Raw genomic sequence first — 27,554 nt, forward strand, 5'->3', positions numbered from 1 at the left:
TGAAAGGCTTTATCTTTACGATTTATTTGGAATGTAAGTGCATATTTTCTATCTTCTGAAAGTCATTTAGGACTCAGTGACCAATTTCAAGAAAATTAAGGGCGGTTTAGCCTTAATTTTTCAGGAGATTCCTCTACCTTCCCTCCCAGTTCTTGGTTTTGGCTGGCTTATGTGTTTCACGAAACCGATTATTTCTCTATTTTCGTGACTTTTGCGCATTATCTCAACTATATTCGACTAAATATTCACAAATAAGCAAAATTTCCTTTCATTTCTGCTGTTTTTATAATGAAATATGACCAGTTTTCTCTTTTCTAGGATAGCGTTTTTCCTTAGCCCTAAATTTTGATAATTTGCTAAGAAATATGATATTTGTGCACACAGGAACAAAGATTCTGTTTGCAATTATTAAAATGTATACTAATATTGCAGAAAAAGTTCGATAATGACCTGTTTTTGCCAAAATATTTAACAAAAGTTACAAAAACCGAATATTTTTGACGCATTGAAAACAGGGTTAACAACTTCTTCTTTGTTATTCTCGCTTATAGGGTTGTCATGGATCCATGTTAAATACATTTTTTAATTGCCACAGGACCAACATTTTTTTAAGTATTTGGTTTTTTGGATACTGGGCATGGGCTTCAAAAATACTGAGGTGTTATTATTGGTGAAATTGAAAACCGAATATTTTTGACACTCACTGTATCTTAATGTGAGGATACTCATTCCACAAAAAAACAGCAATGATACTATACCTATTATAACACCTGATGAAGTGTCCGAAAATATCCATAAAAATTTAAAGTTAAAAAGTGCCAAGGGTTTGATCTTATAACAACTGAAGTGCTTCGACATTTACCGAGCAATATTATCAAAAAATAAGAGACATTTTTAATGAATCATACAAACTTCATTATGTTCCTTACTACTGGAATGTGGCCGAAGTTATTATGATGACCAAAAACCCGGAAAACCTTTAAGAGAAGTTAAATCATATAGACCGATATCGCCATTACCTATTTTATCGAAACTGTAAGAAAAAATTCTGCAAAAACGCATCAAATATATAGTAGAACAAAATAACTTACTTTCTAAACATCAGTTTGGTTTCAGAAATTCACACTCAACAATAGACCAGGTCCATCGAATTACTGATATTATTGAAAGATCTTTAGAGGGAAAGAAAGTCTGCTCTGCCATTTTCTTAAATGTATCGCAAGCTTCCTACAAAGTCTGTCACGCCGGACTTTAACAAAAACTTAACACACAATTGCAAAAGTCTTACTGTACTTTACTTAAATTATACTTAGAAGGAAGGTTGTTCCGAATTAAGTGCGATGATGAATACTCTCCTTTAAAAAATGTACATCAAGGGAGTCTATTGGGTCCGCTGATTTATCTCTTATATATTAATAACATACTAGAAACTCCAGAAACAATATTTGCAACACTTGCTGATGACACAGTTATTTTGTCAGTTGGTAGCACATAAGATGGAGCAAAACGTAAACTACAGCAGGGGTGCTCAGAATCGTTGGTGTATTTGTAGTGGTAAGACGCTCTCCCCATTGCTAAGCAATGGCAAATCAGAAATATAGAAAGAATACGTGTGGTTTGTTTAACGCTACCGTAAGGAAGCGAGCACCAATGAACTACAGTATGCACTAAACTCAGTGTCAAATTGGACTAAGAGATGGAGAATAAAATTAAACTGTTCAACCTCGATACACGTAAACTTCACAAATAAAACACTAGTCTCTAGTCCAAACCAAACCCGTTCGTTGGTATTGATATGGTTACGAAGTGTTTCGGCAAATCACACACACGCGACCCGAACGCAAAGTAAGAGCAAATGTTTTGATTTTTTACTTCAGTCTTGTACTGAGTGTCATGCAAGCAGGTTGATGCCGCTTTATTTGTTTTTTTTTTTTTTTTTTTTTGGTACACTGAAAAGATTTTGCAGTTGTAAAGCAAATATGTGGAGGGAAGAATTTGAAAATGATTTTTTGTTTTGTATTAATATTTTTGTTGTAGTATTGTCTGTTATTTTTCATTTCACGTTTATAAAGTTCCATTTGAACTATGCATTTCCACGCAATTGGTTTAAAACCCAAGCCATTCACAAAAATCTACTTTTTTGGTAATTTTCGACTTTTGAAGGCACTTTTGAAAAAAGGCCCTATTGCATTGGAAAAATGTAAAAAAATGTATTAGCCAAAAGGCTATAACCCTAAGAAATCCTTTTTGCTTCGTAAAACTTTTAGAGTGGATAATTTTCACTGTGAGGTAGAAATCGATGTGTTTAACAATTTTTATTTTTTTATCTAAATTTACCCGAATTTCGTTAATTTTATTTTATTATATTTAAGTTAAGACCCTAAAGTAAAAAATATAAAAAGGAACGAAATCGCTATAATTAATTAACTCATAGCAATCGCAGTTTTAATAAAAGAAACTGAAGTGGATACTTTTGACTGTGATTCACTGTACATATACACAGTCTTACATACATATGTAAGTATACATACGCCCCATAAATCTCGGGTTTTAGAAAAAGTAATGATATTTATGAAATTCCAAGTACACAGGTTTATTTCGTCTCACAAATAAACAATATTTAATACAACAAAAGTGTATTCCATAATATAAATAACGGTAAATTTTACAAAAACCAAAAATGATACTTACAAAAGTATACATACGCCCCAAGGAAATATGAGTATTATCGTACAATTTATGGAATTAGCAGCAAAATTTATACATTTTATTGTTTTGGCGAATGTGTCTGGGTGGCCGAGATATATTTTAGAGAAAAAAATATAATTTGTGGGTGTTAAGTGCCGTTATTTAATGCCAAACTTTTTGTACAGCTCGTTAGAGCGGACCCTTGCTGATTTCTTTCCGTTTTAGGTATTTGAGTATACAAAAGCCACAATATTAGTGTCAGATTATAGATTTTGAGATCCTAGAAAGCTTTTTAGTTGACCTTGTGCATAACACACCTTCCTGGGTGTCGATAAATTCACATTTTTCCTAGGATATCTCAGGAAGTTAATAGATTCCTCGGAATTCTTGGCTCAAATTACATACAGAAGACCTTGAATTGTGTTTTAATATGGCGTTATATAATCCTTGGGCACCAATTGAATCAGAAATGTACAATTATCCGATACTTTCCGACCCTTTATTTACGGTAATGGTTATAATACGAAAACTACGTTGTTCACAGTGTAAATTTCATGCTTTTTGGTAGTGATTATATTTTGATGCTTTGGGAGCAGGTTTTTAACAGAATATTTCACATTTCTGATTCAATTGGTGTCCAAGGATTATATAACGCCATATTAAAACACAATTCAAGGTCTTCTGTATGTAATTTGAGCCAAGAATTCCGAGGAATCTATTAACTTCCTGAGATATCCTAGGAAAAATGTGAATTTATCGACACCCAGGAAGGTGTGTTATGCACAAGGTCAACTAAAAAGCTTTCTAGGATCTCAAAATCTATAATCTGACACTAATATTGTGGCTTTTGTATACTCAAATACCTAAAACGGAAAGAAATCAGCAAGGGTCCGCTCTAACGAGCTGTACAAAAAGTTTGGCATTAAATAACGGCACTTAACACCCACAAATTATATTTTTTTTTTATAAAATATATCTCGGACACCCAGGCACATTCGCCAAAACAATAAAATGTATAAATTTTGCTGCTAATTCCATAAATTTTACGAAAATACTCATATTTCCTTGGGGCGTATGTATACTTTTGTAAGTATCATTTTTTGGATTTTGTAAAATTTGCCGTTATTTATATTATGGAATATACTTTTGTTGTATTAAATATTGTTTATTAGTGAGACGAAATAAACCTGTATACTTGGAATTTCATAAATATCATTACTTTTTCTAAAACCCGAGATTTATGGGGCGTACGTATACTTACAGTGACACAGAAAAGTATACATACACCCTACAAAAATGCAGTTTTGGCTAAATCGTTAGGTTTTTTACAGCAACAACTGCACTGTGTGGCTCCTTGGTGACAAAATAACCATAATTACACAAATTTATTTTAATCTAATGCGTATATTTAATACAATTGAAGAAATTCAATTTTCACAATACAGAAAAGTATACATACACCCCAAGGAAATTCGCGTATTATCTTAAAATTTATGGAATTAATAGCAAAATTTATACATTTTTTAGTTTTGGCGAATGTCTCTGGGTGTCTGAGATATATTTTAGAGAAAAGAAAATAATTTTTGGGGGTCAAATGCCGTTACTTAGGGTCACATTTCCTATATACCTTGTTAAAGCTGACCCTTGCTTAATTTTTTGCGTTTTTTAGGTATTGTACTTTATAAAAAGCACAAAATTAGTTTCAGATTGCAAATCTTGAGACCCAAGGAAGCTTTGGAGTTGTTATTGAGCAAAATATTCCTTCCTGGACGTCGATTAATGCACGTTTTTCCTCAAATTTCTCAGGAAATTAATATATTCCGCTGAATTCCTGGCGCAAATTACATACAAAATGCATTGAATTGCATTGTAATATGGTCTGATACAATCCTTGGGCATTAATTGAATCAGAAATGAGACATATTTTGTTACAAACCTGTTCCCAAAGCTTCTAAAATAAAAAAATATAAGCACTACCAAAAAAGCATGAAATTTGTACTGTGAACAACGTCGTTTTCGTATTATGATCATTACCGTTACTATAGGCGCGAAACGTTTCGTATAATTGTACATTTCTGAGTCAATTGATGCCCAAGGATTGTATCCGACAATATTACAAGGCAATTCAAGGCCATCTATATGTAATTTGCACCAAGAATTCCGCGGAATCTATTCACTTTCTGAGAAATCTGAGGGAAAACGTGCATTTATCGACGTTCAGGAAGGTATATTACGCACAAAAACAACTTCAAAGCGTTCTAGGGTCTCAAGATTTGCCATCTGATACGAATTTTGTGCTTTTTATAAGGTACAATACCTAAAAACGCAAAAAATTAAGCAAGGGTCAGCTTTAACGAGGTATCTAAGAAATTTGACCCTAAATAACGGCGTTTGACCCCCAAAAATTATTTTCTTTTCTCTAAAATAGATCTTAGACACCCAGAGACATTCGCCAAAACAATAAAATGTATAAATTTTGCTGTTAATTCCATAAATTGCACGGTAATACTCGTATTTCCTTGGGGTGTATGTATACTTTTCTGTGTTGTGAAAATTGAATTTCTTCAATTGTATTAAATATACGCATTAGATAAAAATAAATTTGTGTAATTATGGTTATTTTGTCACCAAGGAGTCACACAGTGCAGTTGTTGCTGTAAAAAACCCAACGATTTAGCCAAAACTGCATTTTTGTAGGGTGTATGTATACTTTTCTGTGTCACTGTATGTAAGACTGTGTATTATTTTTAATTTTAGTCATACAAAGCGAACGCGCCAACAATATACATATTTTTTCTATTTGAAAATTTTGCCTTTTTAGGCGAAGATCATTTTTAGTATTAATTTTTTTTTAATTCATTAATCGAGCTTTTTTATGATCTATAATGAAAAAGGAAAGCCGACGATTCGAACCCACACACCCACCACTATGTTTGGCTCTGAACCATAGACTAATAAAAAGATAGACGAAGGAATATTCAATTTTGCGCCGTAAACCTACTCAAACACGAAAACTCAAAAAAGTTCGAAGACGATTTTTGCGGAAAATGGCAATATTTTCATGGATATTTTTGTCTGAGGATATTGTTCCCGTCAAAAACTAACCCCATGTAGCCTTTTGCCAGAACAAAATATTTATTAACTTGTATTTTTTGGCATTTTATTTTGAGTACCTCTGTAAGCGTACTCAATTCGAACATACTCGGTGAGAGCATTCCGTCGTCTATCTTTTTATTAGTCCATGTCTGAACGCTAACACGCCGTGACAACTTTTTTCCTGTGTTTTTCATTTCATACTCAATATGAAAATCATCACCCTCTTCTGTTCTGCCCGTGTAATTTTACCCACACATAAACAATTTAAGCGCTCGCTCTTCTTGGTCGGCTATGCTCTAGTCCTGTGTTTATAGATGATATACAGGTGCCTTATGCAAATACAGCAAAGTATCTTGGTATGACGACCTGATAAGAGATTCCCGTGTTTGACGACAATACAAAAACCTATGAAGCCTACGAAAGAGCAAAAAAATAACACTTTCAAGAAAATTTCATACATGGGGGAGGAACTATTATGTTTTGGGGTGTATTGTTCATAATGGGTTAGGTAAATTCGTCCATGTTGTCGGAAACATGAATAAAAATCAATATTCATCGGTGCTGAAGGACCAGTCACAGCCCCCGGGAATAAATTAATCGGGTGCCAATTTTTTTTTTTTTCCGCAGGACTTTACAAACTTTACATACAGTCAATCAAAAAAGTCTACATACACCCTGTAATTTTTCGATTTCACCCATTAGACAACTTAAAATTAAAAAACGATTTATGCAAGTTTTTAGAATATCGATAGACATGATAAATTGTAAAAAAATATATAGTATTAGTAATATTCGAAAAATATTACACCGTGGCAACTCTTCAAAGGTGGGGGAAAGCGGTTGTTACAAGAGGGAAACTCCTTTTTTATTTTATTCTTTTTAGTGATCTGTTTACACACTTTTGTAAACAACATGCTCCAAAAAGTTCATTCAATTGAGTATTTTGTCTTAAAAAAATGGGAAATCGTAAAGAAATACCTGTTCCAGTTAGAAATATTGTAATTGAGCTTCGAAATAGAGAAATAGCTAAAACTTGTGGGTTAAGTCGTTCCACAGTGCAAACTATAATTAGAAATTATAATAATAGTGGTACAACTGAAAACAAAGTCAGAATAGGCAGACCAAAGAAATTGAGTGAGTGGGATATCAGAATTATTCTCAGGAAAGTAAGACAAAATCCTAAAACAAGTTCTCCAAAATTGGCGGAAAATATTGAGAAACGTTCCCACAAGATCGTCCATCCGCAAACTATATCAAATACGTTGCACAATAATGGGATATAGAAGCAGAGTTCCACGTAAAAAACCTTTGATCTCAGAGAAAAACAAAAAACTTCGCCTTGACTTTGCCCATTTGCATATTCACAAGGGAATGGATTTTTGGAAACGTGTTTTATTTACAGACGAAAGTAAATTTAACGTTTTCGGAAGTGATGGTCGATTAAAAGTTTGGGGGAAATCCAATACAGCCAGATTCTAACACCAACAGTGAAACATGGTGGTGGAAGTGTAATGGTGTGGGGAGCAATTGCGGCATCGGAAGTGGGGGAATTAGTTTTTATAGAAAGTATTATAGATCGACATTTATACAAGAACATATTAGAAAAACATTTGCCACAATTTGTCAGCAAGTTGGGCCTCGGAAATCAATGGATTTTTCAACATGACAATGATCCGAAGCATACCGCCCATCTTGTTCGTGAATGGCTATTGTATAATGCGCCAATACAACCTTATTGCCCGATCTTAATCCAATCGAACATATCTGGGACATTTTGGAAAGAAAAATTAGAAAATACGACATCAGTAACCGCCAGAACCTGAAAACAGCCTTAATGCATGGTCCGAAATTACCCCCGCTATAACGGGAAATTTAGTATCTTCTATGATTAGATGTCTTCCTGCTGTTATTGACGCTAATGGTGGACCAACAAAATACTAAATATAAGAAATATACAAGTTTTTAGTAATAAGATGAAGTTTTCTATTTATTTTGTAACTGTATGTAGACTTTTTCCGGATGAATTTTTTGGTTCTTGCTTTTATTGTTTTTGATGTACTTTCAAAAATGATTTTTTTTAATAAACTTAGTTTTCCATGGACTAATTATTCCTATATCAACTTGCTTTATTTCCTTTATTATATCTAGGAACACGCAAAAAGGGGGGTGTATGTATGTATACCTTCTTGGTTGACTGCATAACCGCATTAAAAATTCCGGTATACATACCGGTATGAAGTACGCAAGATATTTCATGTATAAAGACAAGGTGTACGAGCGAAAGGGACTTCCAATGGGATCAACAGCGTCGCCAATTATAGCAAATATTGTAACGAAGGAATGATTGGACTCTCCACTAGAAACAATTAAATCGAGAATACTGACAAAATACCTTAACGATATAAGGTTTGTTCGTTTACTCACTAATTTGTACAAACTCGTACAAGTCCAGTAACTTCTTGCAATCGACTAAGCTCTTTTGCATTATACTGTAGAGTAAACGAACAACATCCAGTAACAATTTGTAAAAATTTTGAGTAAACGAACACACATATAATCTACATGGTAAAGAAAACGGAGATAATCAAAATTTTAAACATGTTAAATTATTTTTATAAACACATAACATTCACCCACGAAGAATTACCATATTTGGCTTCATAAAAATTCGAGCGATAAGATTGGTACCAAAAGCCAACAGCATCAGGGCAATTAATCAATTTTTATTTAAAACATTCGGGACAAATAATAATAAACACGGCTTTTAACTTTATAACACTGTACAACATTTTCGAAGTAATTTTGTGAAACAACTTCTACTGGGGATTTTAGGAAAGTACATACCCAATCGACGAAAACCCTATTTGCGTTTTGTGTTGTTAGATCGGGTTTAGATTTTATGGCCTGATCTAAACAGGATGTAACAAAGTATGCAGAAACTATGAGTCACAATCCAAAAAGCTCAAGATTACAAAACGAAAATGATGAAAAACTCTAACAACATTTACGATATCAGACCCTTATCCAATTCCTGACTGTTCTGATTTCAATTCATAGGAGGAAACTACCCAGCCTATAGATGGGTTTTTGATTTTTTTTCAACAGATATTATTGATAAAATCGTAACTGAAACAAACTAATGTATATGCACAACAAAAAAGACATAATACATTTTCTCTCGATTACGACCAGTTCAAAACATTTGTTGGAATTTTGCTTTTTTATGCATACAATTTACTGCCTTCACGGCACATGTTCTGAAAAAGTGTGACGACTGTATTCATCCAATAGTACTGAATTCAATGAGGAGAGACACATTTGAAGAGATTTTGCGGTATCTACATTGTGTTGATAACTCTAAGATAGATGAAAATGATAGAATGTATAAAGTTCATCTAATTTTAGATATTTTAAATAAAAACTTCAAAAAAGTAGCTCACAGTGAATTTCTTACCATTGCAATGCATCAGTAAGGTTGTAACTTTTTACAAGGCAAGTAACTCAAAAATTCTTTTTGTTCCGGTGGTGAATGAAACAACTCGGCAAAGCATAGCCGAAGTACATTTGAGCAATCGTAAGGTTTTCATCTTTTTACATTGAAAAGTTTGTGGTTTTGTTTTGGTTGTGAGAATGAAACGATTCAGAGAAGCTGAAAAGTTTGTGGCTTTGTGTGATTGGTACGGGAATCGTTTTGTTTGTTTACGTTCATTGGTTTGACATTTATCGATATTTCCGAAAAATCGACAGTCAAAACTGATCGTGTGTACCCCGCTTTAGTTGACGGCTTCTGCTATGAACTTCAGTGTCGTAACAAACAACAGTTGGAAAATGCAAAGCCTTGATCCACATTGTTAATCGCAAGGAATAGATCGCTGGGTAGCCCCCAAAACATACAAAAGTTTTCAAAGCCAGTAGTGACAAACAACCTAAGTGTCACGGAAGAGTGAAATTCGCCACATATTACGGCGCCAAGTCTAAAAAAGATGAATAGTACCAATTTATCTGTATTCATAACTTTAAACTGATCAAAGCGATCCATTCATCCATTAATTTGTCAACATGGAATGGCCATAAAATATGAAAATTAATTTTGCAAAACATATCAGCTCTATTTTATTATTATAATATTTCAAATATTATTTCAAAGAACTCAAAATATTGTGTGTTTCTGTGTAAAAATATTTCATGACATATACGCTTAAGTGAGTAATCACTATAAAACCACAAAATTATCGATAAATTAAATAATAAAAGTGTTTTTCTTCTCCTTTGGGGTCCATGGAAACGTGCAGAAAAACATGTAGAGGTGTCACGGCTGACAGTTGTAATTAAATTTAGAGCCTATTAATATGATGTCCTCCAACTAGTCAGCAGATAGACAGACGATGGCGGCGGCTATTGGTGTTAGTTGGCATAATGACTCAATTAAGTGACAATGGCGGGTGATTGTCATTTTGGTTATTTAAAAATATCAAACAAAATTAACCTCCGATTATTTACATACACATGTTTGGGCGTTTGACTGTAAAAATATAAACAATTTTGATGCCGACATGGAAAATCATTTTCACATCTCATTTATATGGGGGAGTATGAGGCGAAGGTGGACCAAATAACAACAACACTTGCCACCTCAGCCACTTGATGTCGTTTTTATACCCAACATTGGCGACTGCGGTGATTGACATTTCACCAATGTTGCTTTGCTGTTGTTATTAGATTTCTTTCTGTTTATTTTTCATGACCAAACATCACAATCAACAGCAGCAGCCGGTGTGGAAGATCAATTTCAAATTCATTTTAGACAAGCAACAAGTTGTGCGATAATCTAACATTGTCCCCTGAGTTTTGTATGCTTTATGGTATGGTTTGTATTTTGTTATCTCCTCCTCACCTTGGCTATGGGCCAAAATAATTAAGACACAAAATTAGTATTAGTCTGGATAGATGGCATAAAAATTAACCATTGGATCAGTTTGGTGAATTATGTTTGGAATATATTTTGACAAGGGACAGGCACAATAAACAAACAAACAACCTGAACGAGAACAACACGGAAATTTCACGTAGCTATGCGTATATTCGAAAGAAATAATATTTTCACTGACAGATTAGTTGACAACAGATGATGAAATTATGACATTTAACAGATTATCTAGAAAATGTGATAGTTTGTTTTAAATGCTTAAATTACTGTCAACAGTTGTTGAGAAAACTCATTAACAATATAGACTCCTAATATTGGGAATGGTGTGGGGGGAAATCAGTTCTTAGGAGTAAACAATTCCAAGAGACAGAGGAAAAGGATCACTTCAGTGGAATAAAATATGATAGAATGTTCAATATTTAACCACTTCCCCGCCCCAAGAGACCCATGACATTGTTTGGTATGGGGAAAGGAAGAGAAGACTTTAGTTTCAAATCTCGCCGCAGATGATCATCTGGTACGTTGTTATACCCTCAGTCTTATGCCTATGTTAGAAGGTACAAACAGGTATACACATGAGACCGAGGCGATTTTAAAACCTTAATGGACATTCGTGTTGCTGATTCCTGGGATTGTACTGAGCAAAGAAAAAATATTTTTCACTTTTGTTGGAACAACAACATCTATTTTTGTTCCAACAATATATATGTTTTGTTCAAGCATTGCAATTGCAAAAATACCATCTTGCGAAATTCCTCTATATTGTAAAAATCATTAACAATGCCGATGCACAGTGGATGCGCCCATATGACAAAAATCAAAAATTTGATGTCTGTGTATAAAAGTTTTATGAATTTCAATTTGACTTAAACACGACAAATTTTACTGTACCAATAATGTTTTGTCAAATTATAACTGTATTTTGTTTTGCAAGCATCAGAAAAACATATTTACTTTCTTGCAAATAGTGCTGTGTGAATAAAACAAATAAAGTGTATTTACAAAAAAATTGATATCATAATCAATATAATCCTCTATCGCGATTTATGAAATGGAAGTTGTTACTTACTTACTTAGCTGGCCTTTTACAGAACATTTGTTCCATAAGCCGAACTAAGAAAAAATCTCCAATCCTCTCTGTTTGCTGCTGTATTTTCCCAAACTGGGATATGTAGCTTTCTGATATCTCGTTTCACTTGTTCGCTCCAACGAAGCTTTGGCCTTCCAGATCTGCGAGAACCTCCATGCGGCCCGTATTTATACGCCTTTTTAGCGGGTTCATCACTCATTCTTATAACATGACCTAGCCATCGCAATCGTTGTATCTCGATTTGTTCAACTACATTGATGTCATTGTATAGTTGGTACAGCTCGTTGTTCATACGACGCCGATATTCGCCGTCAACACAGATTGGCCCGTAGATCTTTCAAAGAATTTTTCTCTCGAACACACCAAGCACTGCCTTATCTGCTTGAGCAAGTACCCATGCTTCGGAACCATACATTAGCATGGGTAGTATCAGTGTTTTGTAAAGTGTTGCTTTTGTTTGACGAGAGGTGGCTTTATTCCTAAACTGCTTACTCAGCCCAAAGTAGCATCTGTTAGCCAACACTATTCTTCTTCGTATTTCACAACTGATGTTATTTGTTGTGTTTATGGCGGTGCCGAGGTAGACGAAGTCCTTTACTACCTCAAAATTGTAGGTACCAACATTCACAAATGGTGCGGGGTTTGTGGAAATATTACGCGTCGATACCATCAACTTGGGTTTTTCGCTGTTTTCTGCCAGACCAACTTTAGCAGATTCTCTTTCGACTTTTGCAAAGGTGTCAGTTACTTCCTTTACCGATCGACCCATGATGTCAATGTCGTCGGCATAAGCCAGTAACATATGGCTGTTCATGTATATCGTTCCATTTCTTTTGACCTTCGCGTCTCGTATGACCTTTTCCAGCAGAATGTTGAATAGATCACACGACAGGCCGTCTCCTTGCCTGAAACCTCTTTTGGTAATAAACTCTTCGGAGAGGTCCTTTCCTATTTTAACTGAGGATCTCGTCTCAGTTAATGTCATTCTACAAGGCGAATAAGCTTTGCAGGAATACCAAAATCAGACATGGCTTGGAACGCCTTTGAACGTATAGGGCTGTCGAATACTTCTTTTTTAATCGACGAAAAGATGGAAGGTGTCGATCTGCATTTCTTGGGTCTTTTCCAGGATTTGTCTCAAGGTAAATATCTGGTCAATGGTGGATTTGCCAGGTCTAAAGCCGCACTGATAGGGTCCAATAATTTCATTGACCATAGGCTTTAGTCTCTCACACAATATGCCAGATGCTATCTTATATGCAATAGGGAGCAGACTTATGCCCCTGTAATTGGAGCACACAGTCTTATCACCCTTCTTGTGGACTGGACATAGGATGCTCACGTTCCAATCGTCGGGTACGCGTTCTTCCTGCCAGATGGTGCTAACTAGCTGATGCATACACCTTATCAGCGTGTCGCCTCCGGTTTTGAACAGCTCGGCTGGTAGGCCATCTGCTCCTGCCGCCTTATTATTCTTTAGCCGGTTTATTACTGTCCTTACCTCATCTTGGCTTGGCGGTATACATTCAATACAATCTTCTGGGATTGGATCTGTGGTATCTTCGCCGTCTTCACTGCTATCGGATACCAACAGTTTGGAAAAATGTTCTTTCCATATCCTGAGCACACTATCTGTATCAGTTACCAAATTACCTTGTTGGTCTCTTCAGGAGGATATGCCTGTACCAAAGCTATCGGTTTGATGCTTCACTCTTTGGTAGAATTTTCGGACTTCGTTCTGTCTTCTGTACATCTCTATTTGTTCACACTCCCTCTTTTCCATCTATCTATTTTTCCAGCGAAAAAGACGTTTCTCCTCTCTCTTTTTCTCCCGATACTTCTCTCGTGCGCTACGCGTTGCTACTGATTGTAAAGTAGCCCTATATGCCGCATTTTTTTCTTCGGTAGCAGCACGGCACTCCTGGTCATGCCATGGATTCTTTGGTGGAGGTCTCTGGTATCCAAGTACTGATTTTGCAGCAGTTTGCATGGAGTGGGCAATATTTTGCCATTGTCCTGATATGTTATCGGGACGAGAAGCGCTTTCATTAAGCAATTGGGTCAGTGGAGTGGAATATGCTGTGGCTATCTGTTGTGATTGCAGCTTAGCGATGTCCAACTTTCGCGTTGTGTCTGTCCGTGCTTTATTTGCAACGTTAAGACGGGTACGTAACTTTGCTGAAACGAGGCAATGGTCCGAATCTATGTTTGCTCCTCGGAACAATCGTACATCCCACACGCTCGATGAATGTCTTCCATCTATCACAACGTGATCAATTTGATTAATTGTTCTTTGGTCTGGAGACAGCCAAGTGCCCCTATGAATATCGAGATGCTTAAATCTGGTACTGCTAACTACCATGTTTTTTTGCCGCTGCGAAGTCTATCAGCCTCATTCCATTGTCTGATGTTTCACTATGTAGACTGAATTTTCCGACTGTTTGTCCAAAGATATTTTCCTTTCCAATTTTGGCATTAAAATCGACTAGAACAATTTTAATGTCATGGGCAGGACAACGGTCATATGTTTCTTCTAAGCGCTCGTAGAATATATCTTTGGTCTGTTCGTCCTTGTCTTCGGTTGGAGCATGGGTGCAGATAAAGCTGATGTTGAAGAATTTTGCTTTTAATCGAATTGTAGCAAGTCTTTCATTCACTGGGGTGAAGCTGGAGACCAGATGTCTTAACCTCTGACCAACTATAAAACCGCAACCAAACTCATGCTTTGTGTCATGGCAGCTATAATACAGTGCGTCACCTTTAGGTGTTGTTGTGACATCTTTCCCAGTCCATCGTATTTCCTGTATGGCAGTAATGTCGGCCTTGTACTTTTCAAGAACATCTGCCAGCGCGTAAACTGCACCTTCTCTATAAAGAGTGCGAACATTCCAGGTGCAGATTCGCAGATCATGTTCCTTAAAACGTTTGCGGGGGTCGTCAACTTTAGAGGGGTTGGTTTTTCTTTTCTTTCGTTTTTTCATAGTAGGCTGCTTTTTTCTAGGGGTGGGGGGGTTACTAGCCCTACGCCCAAACCCAAGTTTTTAACGTTCTTATGGGTGAACGCGCTGCACATGTTAGCTCACTACCTTTAACGGGTGTTAAAGGCAGCTCCCCAGGTGACACCACGGGGAGGTCAGTGTCCACTTGAGATGAGAGAGGGACCAAGATAAATCCTGGACTTTACCATGTTAAAGCCGGTCAGGACCGTTCCTTGGTATCTTTCATCCCCTACGTCACCCATGGAAGTTGTTACTGAAGGTATTAGCATATTTTCTGTATATATACATGAGTGTATATTGGACCTAATATTCAGAATAAATTTAGCCAAAATATTGTCAAATTAAATATTTTTTTTGAATTTTCATTAAATGTCCATAAACATTTAACTACTTGTGCTATTTATATCCGCGGCCATATTTGTACTAATTTTTAAATCTCGGTGTCTACATTTAAAAAGTACATTAGTTAGTTCCATCCGTTTCCATCGCCGCGTGTTATAATCAATTTTGTGACCTAACCTCAAAATGTCAACAATCGTGTTTAGGTATTGGTACGGGTTTCTGTTCCGTGTTTAATTTTTGTATTTATGTGTTGTTGTTATAAAGGACCGTTCCTAGAATGTTCATATATTCTAGAAAGTCCTTAACTGAGATCTTAGGTAGATTTTTGTAGTTGTTTGTATTCTTGAATTTCGAACGGTTCAGTATCGATTGACCAGAATCGGAGAAAAAAACTAAAAAATCAATTATTTTCTAAAGTTTTTTGCTATTTTGACCTTTAAGAGCCGTTCACAGAGAGTTCGAATGCTTTAGGAAGTTGTTTATTAAAATCTTTGGGACATTATTGTGGTTGATTGTTTTTCTTGAATTTTTAATGGTTTATAGCTGATGGCCATAGTAGCCAATTCTATCTCGTATTAACATGGTATTTACTACATGTTAATAAAATAAATGAATGGTTTAGTTTCTATGGAGCAGAAACCGAAAAAAGACCGCATTTGAAAGGCTTTATCCTTTCGACTTTTTGGAATGTTAGTGCATATTTCCTATCTTCTGAAAGTCATTTAGGTCTCGGTGATCAATTTCAAGAAAATTAAGAGCGGTTAAGCCGTAATTTTTCAGGAGATTCCTCAACCTTCCCTCCCCGTCCTTGGTATGGTTGCCTTATGTGTTTCACGAAATCGATTATTTCAAACATATACGACTAAATATTCAAAAATAAGCAAAAATGCAATTCGAACATACTCGGTGAGAGCATTCCTTCGTTTATCTTTTCATTAATCTATGTATGTACATACCAAAAAACAAAGATAAGAGGAACACTCATAAAAACAAAACTCACCAAAATTATTTTTTCACCACGGCATCGATTACCGAGAGAAGAGAATAAAATTGTCGAAGAAAAGAGAATAATATTGTCCATCAGACAAAAACTATTGCTGGATATGACAAAAACAATTGTTGTAATTAACAAAAACGATTGTTGGAATCACAATACTACATGCGGAATCTAACAATATCTTTACAATACATATTTTGCTCTTTGAATATTGTTGGATCAATTACATTTTTTCTCTGCGTGTAAATACATAATGTTTGTGCAAAATATTTTGTTTTTCTAACCGGTATTCGATCTGTCCATAGATAAACGTTTTCACACAGGCTGAGTGGATATCTCTGTCGACTGATTCTTGTTTACTTGTTACGCATTACGTACGTATATGCATATGAGGAAAAGTCAAAATTGTTTAATATTCCATTTGAAAAAAAAAATAAATAAAAAAATTTTTGAAGCTACATTAAAGATTTTTGTTACATGGATTGAGAAAAAAATCCCATTCTCAAATCTGTTCGAGATATTAATTTTGGTTATTGCGCGCAAAAGTTACGGCGGTTTCAATTTTGATTATTAGAAAAATCTTATAAAAACGTTATTCATTATATTGAGAAACATTGTTAATTTATGGCTTCCTAAATACTAAATGTTTACTGAGGTCCCATAACTTCGGTGAAAAAGTTGTACATTTTCGCGGAAATTAAGAAAGAATTCAAAAACATTGCTGGTTTGCAACCTGTTTTTAAAAAATTCACGCTGTCTATGCGTCTTAAAATATTTAAAAAACAAGTAAAAAAGTATCAGTCGGCTTTGCCGACAGATATATACCCTCAGCCTGTGCAAATTGAAACACTTTTTTCACAAAAAAACTTATGTATTTAGGAGATTTCAAAATTTTGGTCGTATGAACCGACAAAAATGTTGATTAGGATTAAAGTTCAATAATTTTGCGGAAAAGGCACTTAAAGGAATGGACCGACATAGACCATGGGGGTGCCATAGGGGGTTTTTACAACCTTCGGGCTGTTTTCTCAAGAAGTATGGACTTGCCCCTGAAACAACTTTTACCATCGTAATTGAGGCAGCGAATGTAAGTTGCTTCAACAAAAATCAAAGTGATTCAATAGCATGTCTTAAAGTGAACTTATCCAAAATTTTGTGTGGGAGGTACGGGATGGAGTGGACAAATATAGTCCATATTCGAACCTGATCTATATCTGGTAGATATTATGAGAATGTGTAAAGTATGGACCAAATCGGTCACTCCCATCAAGAGTTATCGTGCGCAAAATTTTTCCGAATATTTTTTAACTTTTGTGGGGTAGGTACCTGAAGGTGTGGACCGATATGGCTTATCTACGAACTTAAATTAAATTTGGAAACAATATTACGAAGGCCAAATTTTGGCCGGAATCGGCATTTCCGTTCGAGAATTATCTTGCGCTTCCACCCATAAACATGGTGTCATAGGGTTTGTTTTTCAACTTTCAGACTATTTTTTCAGGAAGTATGGACTTGCCCCTGAGGAAACTTGTACCTTCGTATAGGAGACAGCGAATACAAGATGTTACAACAAAAGCCAAGGCGATTCGAGAGCAGGTCCTAAACTGAACTTTTCCGAAATTTTGTGTGGGAGGTACTCGAAGGAGTTTACCGATTGAGTCCATATTGGAACCTCATCTAAGTCTGGTAGAAATTTCATAATGTGCAAAGTATGGACCAAATCTGTTACTCCCTTCAAGAGTTATCGCACTCACAAATTTGCCGAACATTTTCGAACTTTTGTGGGGGAGGTACCGGAAGGAGTTTACCGATATAATCCATCTTTGAACTTGAACTAATTTTGCACAAAATATTACGAAAGCCAAATTTTGGACCGAATCGGCAGATCCGTTCGAGAGTTATCTTGCGCTCCAACCACTAAACACGGTGTCATAAGGTTTTTTGTAACTTTCAGGCTATTTTCTCAGGAAGTATGGACTTGCCCCTAATGAAACTTACACCGTCGTATAGAGGACAGCGAATACAACTTGCGTAAACAAAAATCAAAGCGATTCGAGGCCAGGTCCTAAACTGAACTTTTCCGAAATTTTGTGTGGGAGGTACCCGAAGGAGTGGACCGATTGAGTTCATATTGGAACCTCATCTAAGTTTGGTAGAAATTAAAATCGGTTATTCCCTACAAGAGTTATCGTGCGCACAAGTTTAGCGACAATTTTTGAACATTTGTGGGGGAGGTACCTGAAGGAGTGAACCTATATGGCCCATCTTCGAACTTAAATCGAATCTGGCCAAAATATTTCGGTACCCAAAATTTAAATCGAATCGATTGATCCGTTCGAGAGTTATCGTGCGCAGTAGCCAGCCAGACAGACAGACGGACGGACATTGCTAGATCTACTCAAAATTGTCTTAAACGGATATCGTGCAAACATACTTGGGGTCTAAAACCATTATTACGATGAGGCACATTTTTGGTCGTATCAAAGTGTAAATACCCTCTTTAGCCTAAAGGCTGAGGGTATAATATGTACGACGTAATCTAAACATCGCGAAGGTTCAAGTGAAACCAAAACTATACAAGTCTGCTTAGTGGTTTGCTTATTATAGCAAAAATAAAAATATATATTGAGGAAATTTATAAAATTTTTGTAAGAGAAAATATTTTTCAACTTTATTTTGTGAGTTAGTTGAAGAAAATGTAGGAAAATAAGGTCGGTGTTATTGTTCTATTTTAGTTACATTTCACGCAAAAAATCAAATATTTTATTCTAATCACTTGTCGAATAAACGCAATCATCTAGCGGAAGATATGGGTAACATTCAAATGTTCAAAAAAAATTAAAACTATCCTCGAACAGCCTTTAAACTGCATTGAACCGAAGGTGATACTCAAAACAGTTGTCCGATACAGTCCACAGTTTTTGACATAAAATTATTTTCGAAATTTGATTTTTTATTTGAAGGGCCTGTTTCACTAAGACGATTCGACTTCAAATTCGTTCGAACTACTACCAAACATCTACTTTTTCAAAAACATTTGTGTTTTTAATCAAACATAATTTTTCTAGAATAACAGGAATTTGGAAGTAGTTTAAACGAATTTGAATTCGAATCGTTTTAGAGAAACAGGCCATAAATCTTTCTTCCTTATAGCAATTCCATCAATGATTTCATATTTGCATATAAAATATCGAAATTATAACAATTTTATTAATTTTTGAGGGGTATACGAATGTGAACTTTACATACTGTATATATTTTTAGGTTAATTTTGTTATTATAAACTATGAAAATATCAAAATGTGGCATAAGGAATTAAAAAATAACATAACACACATTTAAAATTGAATATTTTTATGCCAACAAACTCTTCATTTGAAATATGTAAATCTTTGCACGACCTACAATCATTAATCTTTTCGCAGACTCTATTTCATAAACCTAAAGATTAAAATGTCAAAAATATTACAAAATATATTTCTTTTTTTTTCCAAAATGTTTCATTTACCCACCACCCGTCTTACTATTCTCATTTTTAAAGGCCATTCCATTGTGTTCCCTGCAGCTATCATTGTTTTACTGACTGATTTGAAATACAAATGTAAACATATTTTTTGTTTGCATTCGGAATGGAGGGGTATATCACTCGCAGAAAAAACTGAACACAATTGATGCGCTTATTCTAAGAATGTAATCAATCAATTTTCACTTTGAAAATTATGAAATATTGCATCTACGGGGGGTGATGGAGGGATTTTTTTAATGGTTTGCTATAGCAAAATAATATTTGTGTACAGAAGAGACACAAAAATTGTTCGGCTTGTATGTTATAAAATAAGATTAATATATGACAAAATGTTGGGTGTAGATTCTACATTGTAAAATATATAATCTGATTCAATAATGGAAAGATAAATGTATCTACATAAAGTTCGAGGCTTATTGTGCTGAATATAATCTTAGTAATTTATTTTCATTAACTGATTTGTTTTCTTTATTTTTAGATATTTCGCCAACTGGAGCGGCCAGCTGAAGTTGAACGCCTGCAAGAACTGAAAACAATTGTAAAGACACAACGTGAAAAATTCATAAATGTGATAGTCAATAATACAGATGTCAATAATTTGGATGAATTATTAAAATTCGAATTAGCAAAATATGAAGCGGTAAGTTTTTATGCAACGATAAATTTTATTATATTTATTTGAATCAAAATTATTTGTAGAAGTTTGTTAAGATTTGTATTTATTTATAAATTAAGCCAACTTAATAATCAATTTATTGTTTTTTATCGGCTATACAAATTTAAGTTGGTAAAGGGTTGAAAATTAAATTAAAATTAAATTAGAATAAATTAGGAATTAAAATATGAATAATTTTTTATTTGTTAATAGCCCAGCTAAATAACGTTTTAATTTTTCTAGTATTAATTTATTAATAATTATAATAAAAAATAAAATGGAGAAAAAAAACAAAAAGCAATGTGCGTTGGCCGGGAATCGAACCCGGATCAACTGCTTGGAAGGCAACTATGCTGACCATTACACCACCAACGCCCTGTTAGCCGAGTTGATAAAAATTGTACATAAACACGCACACCAACAATTTTCAAACACCAAATAAAGCTTTAGCTTTTTATTTTTAAACAAACAGGGTTGCTTTCTTTGCTATTGTTTACCACATGACAAGTCAATGGTGCAAAACTCAACATATGGTGAAAGCTCTTGAATATTGTCATAAAAAAATAAAAAACTACAAAATACGATATTTTATTTATATTTACAACGCTATGGGGGCTATGTTGCTGTTTGTGATGCTTCATTTATCTACAAACCACGCGACAAGTGCTTTTCAAATTGTATGTTGCTTTTATGTTTGCTCTTCGAACAGTGGGTTCTTACCAGGGATGGAAAATTCAGTACAATAGTACTTTTTGCAGTACCATTTCACTATAAAAAGTACCGAAGTACCCCCGCGGCCAATTAAGTACCATTTCCATACTATAGTCTAGAAAAATTTTATGTGGAACTAAAAATGCTAAATTCAAGATAAGTTTTAGTAGAAATTTTAAAAATCTGGATAAATGTTGGGAACATACCAAAATATATTGATCATTTTCTTTGTGGAGTTCTTCCACCTTTTGAGAATCCAAAATATCAAGTTACAGTCACAACGGTAGGCTAATCATTTAAAAGACTTCACGTCGAACGGTATCGAAGTACATTCAAAAAATACAAAACCAACGACAGTCTGACTATCGTTTTGAATACTGACGAAAAACAAAGTTTATATCGGCCACCAAAACTTTTTTTGGACTATCTGTCACGAATTATTTAAAAAATAATTTGTTTAGAGTTCAATATAAACAAGGCTTTACGACAGCGATCAAAACGATAGTCTAATGCTATGTTTACATTTACGAAATCCACTCGATTTCAACTGTCAATTCCATAGCTCAAACGTCAAATGAAATCTCATCTTGATTTCATTTGACGTTTAACCTATGGATTTGACAGTTGAAATCGAGTGGATTTCGTAAATGTAAACCAAGCATAACTAAGGATAGTTTGCCAGCTCTAGGCTATTTAAAACGTGCATCTATACCCACATTCTCTGTAGGTATGTTTTATATCCATATCGAATACAAAGTATCAATTTTCAGTTATTTCAATGGGATAATGAGGCTAAAACTATGGGGGCTATATCAGAACGTGGACCCGCACTGACAAATTTCTGGGGGAGAGTTTTGTAGCCCCAACAAATACTAAATACCAAATTTCAACAATTTTGGTATGATATTTTGGCTCAAACCTCAAAACCTTCAAAATACCGAAAATCGGGAGGTACCGTTGTGTGGGAGCTATATCAAAACGTGAACCGATAGAGATAGAGTAATTGAAGCTTCTGTACCAAATAAAAAACCTCCATATTAAATATTGAGAGCTGTATCTGGAATTCAACGGACCTGGTTAAATACTTTATAGGGTCTCCGACGAATATTTCGATGTGTTACAAACGGAATGACAAAATTAACTATACCTTCCAGTATGGTATACAAATATATATCGTTTAGAAATAATCTTCAGATTACATAGATACAAGCCTTTGTTGTTGTTTTTTTACTGAATAACAAATTTTTATTTTTTTTTTCTTAAAAAATATTAAAAAGTACATTTTCAATGAAAAAAGTACCATTTTAGTACTGTTTGAATTTTTTAATTTTCCATCCCTGGTTCTTACTGGCATGTGAAGTTAAACAATATTTTAAAAATTGTTAATGTGTCCCAAAGTGAACAATTACACTGTGCTACAAAAGTTTACTAAAAAATATTCAAGCGTTCTGATGTCAAATTTCTATCGTGTTGGGGCCATGAACAACGGTGGGTCCATTAAATTATTTTTTTAGATTTTTAAGAGTACGTGTTCCCATAAAAGGCTTTTAAGATGACTTAGGAAGATAATGAAAATGGAACATTGAAAGATTTTTAGAGGGACATATACGGATAATACAGCCGGACTTTTGAAGTCATAACCCAACAATTAACGTGTATTTAGTATATTTATTTAGTAAATTACCATATTGACGAAGTTCGATGAACTTATTTGATCACAAAGTAAAAATACAACTGATAAAATATTTCACATACGGGTGTTACAGGCGATTCTATGTCATATGGCATAGCCAGTTTTTGAAGCTCGTTTTAAGGCAAACTACTTATGGATACCTTTTTTGTTGTATTTTTCCCTGAAGTAATAATAATTGTTCCGAAAACATCCCAGACGGGAAAGGGGGAACTTTTCTCATATCAATGAGTGCACCCCGATTCATATTACTTCAATGATATGGGACCTACTGTTTATCGCCGAGTACGAACGGCGTGTCCTACGACACCACTTATTGATAAGTTTTGCATGGCTGAAATACTCAGTAAATGTCGCAAACATTTTTCCTTGAAGTGTTATATAAAAATAAATCAACAAAAAATATTGATTGGTGGACCCTATACATTGTTATGTCTCAGAGAGCGAGGGTTCCTCACGCGATTTAAAATTTGCAAGAAAATACCACCTAATATTTTTATATATTTTATTAACAAAAATAATTTTTTTGGTTAACTTTATGTAATTAATTTTGTAGTTGATCATTGGAATAATAATTAAAACGAAAAAGATCCGAAACGTAGTTCAATAGAGCTGCCAGATTTTTTATATGGCATAGATTTTTCCCAACGGAAATGACTCACTTTGTTTGACTCCCAGATCTTCTATAGTATGAAGGTCTCTATAAGATGACCTCCAGGTCTTCTATAAGAAGACCTCCAGGTCTTCTATAAGATGACCTCTATGTTTTCTATAAGAAGACCTCCATATCTGGCATAACAATTCCTGCATATTTTCTAAAATAAGTCCTCCAGATCTTCTAAAAGATGATCTATAGGTCTTCTACAAGACGGCCTTTAGGCCTTCTATAGGGAGACATTTAGGTGTTGTATATGAAGTCCTTCAGATCTGCTATAAGAAGACATTCCGGTCTTCTATAGAAATTCATCCAGTTTTTCTATTCTTCTTGTAGAAGATCTGAGGCCTTCTATAAGAAGATTTCAATGTTCTAAAAGAAGATATTCTATAAGAAGACATCCTGTTCTTCTATGAGAAGACCTTCTGCTTTTCCTGCTCTTCTATGAGAAGAGCTCCCGCTTTTCTATAAAAAGATCCCCGACTCTTGTATGAGAAGGCCACCTGCCCTTCTATGAGAGGGCTCTCTGCTCTTCTATGAGAAGACCTCCTGCTTTTCTATAAGAAGACTCCTGTGCTCCTATGAAAGGACGTCCTGCTCTTCTACGAGAAGAAGTTCTGCTCTTCTAAGAGAAGACCTCCTGCTCTTCTACAAAAGGACATCCTGCTCTTCGATGAGAAGTCGTTCTGCTCTTCTATGAGAAAACGTTCTGATCTTCTATGAGAAGACGCGTTGCTCTTCTATGAGAGGAACTTCTGCTCTTCTATGAGAAGGCCGCCTGCCCATTTTATGAGAGGACCATCTGCTCTTTTATGAGAAGACGTCCTGCTCTTCTATATAAAGAACTCCTGTTTTTCTATAAGAAGACCTAATGCCCTCCTATGTGAAGACGTCCCGGCCTTTCTATGGGAAAACGTTCTACTCTTCTATGAGAAGACATCCTGCCCTTCTATGAGAGGACTTTCTGCTCTTCTATGAGAAGGCCGCCTGTCATTCTATGAGAGGACCATCTGCTCTTTTATGAGAAGACGCCCTGCACTTCTATAAGAAGGCCTCTTCCATAAGGCCTCCTGGTATTCTGTAAGATGAAATTGAATTAAAAACTTAAATACTTTTGTTTTTTGATTAAATACATTCTATGCCATACGGCATAGTGTCCAAAAACCACTTTTCCATACAAACCCTAGGTGACACGCTGTTCAAAACCGTAGGTGACACGCTGATAAGGTGTATGCATCAGCTAGTTAGCATCATCTGGCAGGAAGAACGCGTACCCGAAGATTGGAACCAAGAAAGGTGCTCTAATTTTGGGGGTATAAATGTAAGGTCACATTAGGCAAATATTTACTCCAACGACCGGCAGTGTCCGCTTATCGAGAGCAAGTGAGCATTAATTTCAATGCATTATTACGCTCACTTGCTCTCAGTAACCGGTCACTGGAGCAAATATTTGCCTAATGTAACCTTACCTTAAGTCTGCTACCTGTTCCATATAAAATAGTGTCAGGGATATTGTTCGCACGACTAAAGCCAATGGTCAGTGTAATAATTGGCCCATACCAATGCGGTTTGAGACCTGTCAAATCCACCATTGCCCACACATTTATCTATGACATCCTTGGTCGATCAGTAAAATAAGTAAATGATACCTTTAAAAAGTCGAAAGAATGGTATTGGCTTATTTGACTTAAGTAAGTAGTTTAAAAACAAAGCCACATCTCATTAAACAAAAATAACACTTTACAAAAACCTGATGCAACCCGCGCAAAATTATGGTTCCTAAGCTTGGGTACTTGCGCAAGTAGATAAGGCAATGCTTTGTGTGTTAGAAGAAAAATTCTTCTAAAGATCTGCGACTTAATCAACGTTGACGGCAAATAACAACGTCATATGAACCACGAGCTGTATGGGCTATAAAAGCATCGAGTTCCAATGATTGCATTGGCTAGGTCATGTCATGAGAATTAGCGATGATGAACCCACTAAAAGGCGTATATACATACAAGACGGTCAAGGCTTCGACACAATATTCCAAATTGGGAAAGAAAAGCAACAAATAAGGAGGTATGGAAATCTATTCTTACTTTGGCCCAATGCTCTGCAGAGGCCTACTTAACTAATTAATTATATCCGATACTAAACGTAGAATTTAACAAGTAAAAAGTATCAGTCGTCTTTGTCGACAGAGATATATCCTCAGTCTGTGTGAATTGAATCATTTATTTCCCATAAAGGTATGTATTTAGAGGGAGTTCAAAATTTTGGGAGTATGAACCGACAAAAACATGGATTAGGATCGTAGCTCAAAAGTTCTGCGGGGGAGGTACTTAAAAGCATGTACCCACATTGTCCATTTTGGAAGTGGGTCTTATTTTGGGAGTCAGGGCCACTAGGAGTACCTTCGGTAAAAATTTCCAAAGGATCCTATAACAGACCCTAAACCGCAAAAAAATTTGAACATTTGTGTAGGTGGTACCCCAAGGAGTGGGCCGATAGGGCCCACTTTTGAACATAAAAAAGTTTGGACAAAATATTTTAAGATCCAAAGCTTCGCTCCGTTTATGAGATATCTCGTGTACCGTTTTAGCGAATATTTTCGTATATTTATGTAGGTGAGGTACCGGAAAAAGTGGATCCATAAGCACCACCTTCAAATTTCATCTAACATTTCGAAGAAATATTACGATATGCAATGTGTGGACCAACGCAGTATTCGGTTCCGGAGTGGTCACGCGGACCAGCCACCACACATGCTGGCCGTAGGGGTTTTTTACAGCTTTCGGGTCATTTTATTAAGAAATATGGATTTGTCACTAAAACAAGTAAAAAGTATCAGTCGGCTTTGCCGACAGAGATATACTCTCAGCCTGTGTATATTGAAGCAATTTTTCCCAAAATAAGTATGTATTTAGGTCGTTTTAAAAATTTTGGGCATTTTAAACGATAAAAATGTTGATTAGGATTAAAGATCAAAAGTTTTGCGGAGGAGATACTAAAAGGAATGGATCGACATTGACAGTTATGGAAGTGGATCTCCAGCCACAACATATGGTGCCATAGGGGGTTTTTACACTAATCGGGCTGTTTGCTCAAGAAGTATGGACTTGTCCCTAAAAAAACTTTTACCATCGTAATTGAGGCAGCGGATGCAAGTTGCTTCAACAAAAATCAAAGTGTTTCGATACCAGGTCTTAAAGTGAACTTATCCGAAATTTTGTGTGGGAGGTACCGGATGGAGTGGACAAATATAGTCCATATTTGAACCTGATCTATATCTAGTAGATATATTAGGAGGTGTAAAGTATAGACTAATTCGGCCACTCCCTTCAAGAGTTACCGTACGAATAATATTTCCGAACATTTTTGAACTTTTGTGGAGGAGGTACCTGAAGGAGTGGACCGATATGACTTATCTTAAACTATGTTTGGACAAAATATTACTAAGGCCAAATTTTAGACCGAATCGGCAGATCCGTTCGAGAGTTATCTTGCGCTTCAACTTTCAGGCTTTTTTCTCAGGAAGTATGGACTTGCCCCTGATGAAACTTGTACCGTCGTATGGAGGGCAGCGAATACAAGTTGCTAAAACAAAAATCAAAGCGATTCGAGAGATGACCCTAAACTGAACTTTTCCGAAATTTTGTGTGGGAGGTACCCGAAGGAGTGGACCGATTGAGTCCATATTGAAACCATATCTAAGTCTGGTACACATTTCACGATGGGCAAAGTATGGACCAAATCGGTTACTCCCTTCAAGAGTTATCGTGCGCACAAATTTTCCGAACATTTTCGAACTTTTGTGGGGGAGGTACCGGAAGGAGTGGACCGATATAGCCTATCTTCGAACTTAAACTAAGTTTGGGTAAAATATTGCGAAAGCCAAAATTTTAACCGAATCTGTTTATCCGTTCGAGAGTTATCGTGCGCTCCAGCCAGCCAGACAGACAGACGGACAGACAGACGGACGGACATTGCTCAATCGACTCCAAATTGTCTGAAACACATTTCGTCCAAACATACTTGGTGTCTAAAACCATTATTTCGATGAGGCACATTTTGCCCGTATGAAAGTGTATATACCCTCGTTAGCATAAATGCTGAGGGTATAAAAACGTATACCATTGTAATAGGGGCTTGTTACAAGAAAAATCAAAACGATTTGAGGGAAGGTCCTAAAC

At 35.5% G+C, this 27,554-nt stretch overlaps 1 protein-coding gene and 1 non-coding gene across 3 annotated transcripts in view; one reads left to right on the forward strand and one right to left on the reverse strand.

Moving 5' to 3' along the window:
• LOC141397043 (TWiK family of potassium channels protein 7) overlaps positions 1-27,554 on the forward strand; it is a 234,131-nt gene that overhangs the window by 193,621 nt on the left and 12,956 nt on the right. For both annotated transcript variants that reach the window (XM_073972862.1, XM_073972860.1), the window contains exon 2: positions 20,144-20,305. In XM_073972862.1, the coding sequence (XP_073828963.1) occupies positions 20,144-20,305 (162 nt within the window). The remainder of the gene's footprint in view (positions 1-20,143; positions 20,306-27,554) is intronic.
• On the reverse strand, positions 20,624-20,695 carry TRNAG-UCC (transfer RNA glycine (anticodon UCC)). Its single transcript has one exon. It is a non-coding gene; the product is annotated as a tRNA-Gly (tRNA).

The sequence above is a fragment of the Musca autumnalis genome, unplaced genomic scaffold (genome assembly GCF_047663935.1).
Source record: "Musca autumnalis isolate F117 unplaced genomic scaffold, ASM4766393v1 scaffold_3, whole genome shotgun sequence".
NCBI lineage: Eukaryota > Metazoa > Arthropoda > Insecta > Diptera > Muscidae > Musca > Musca autumnalis.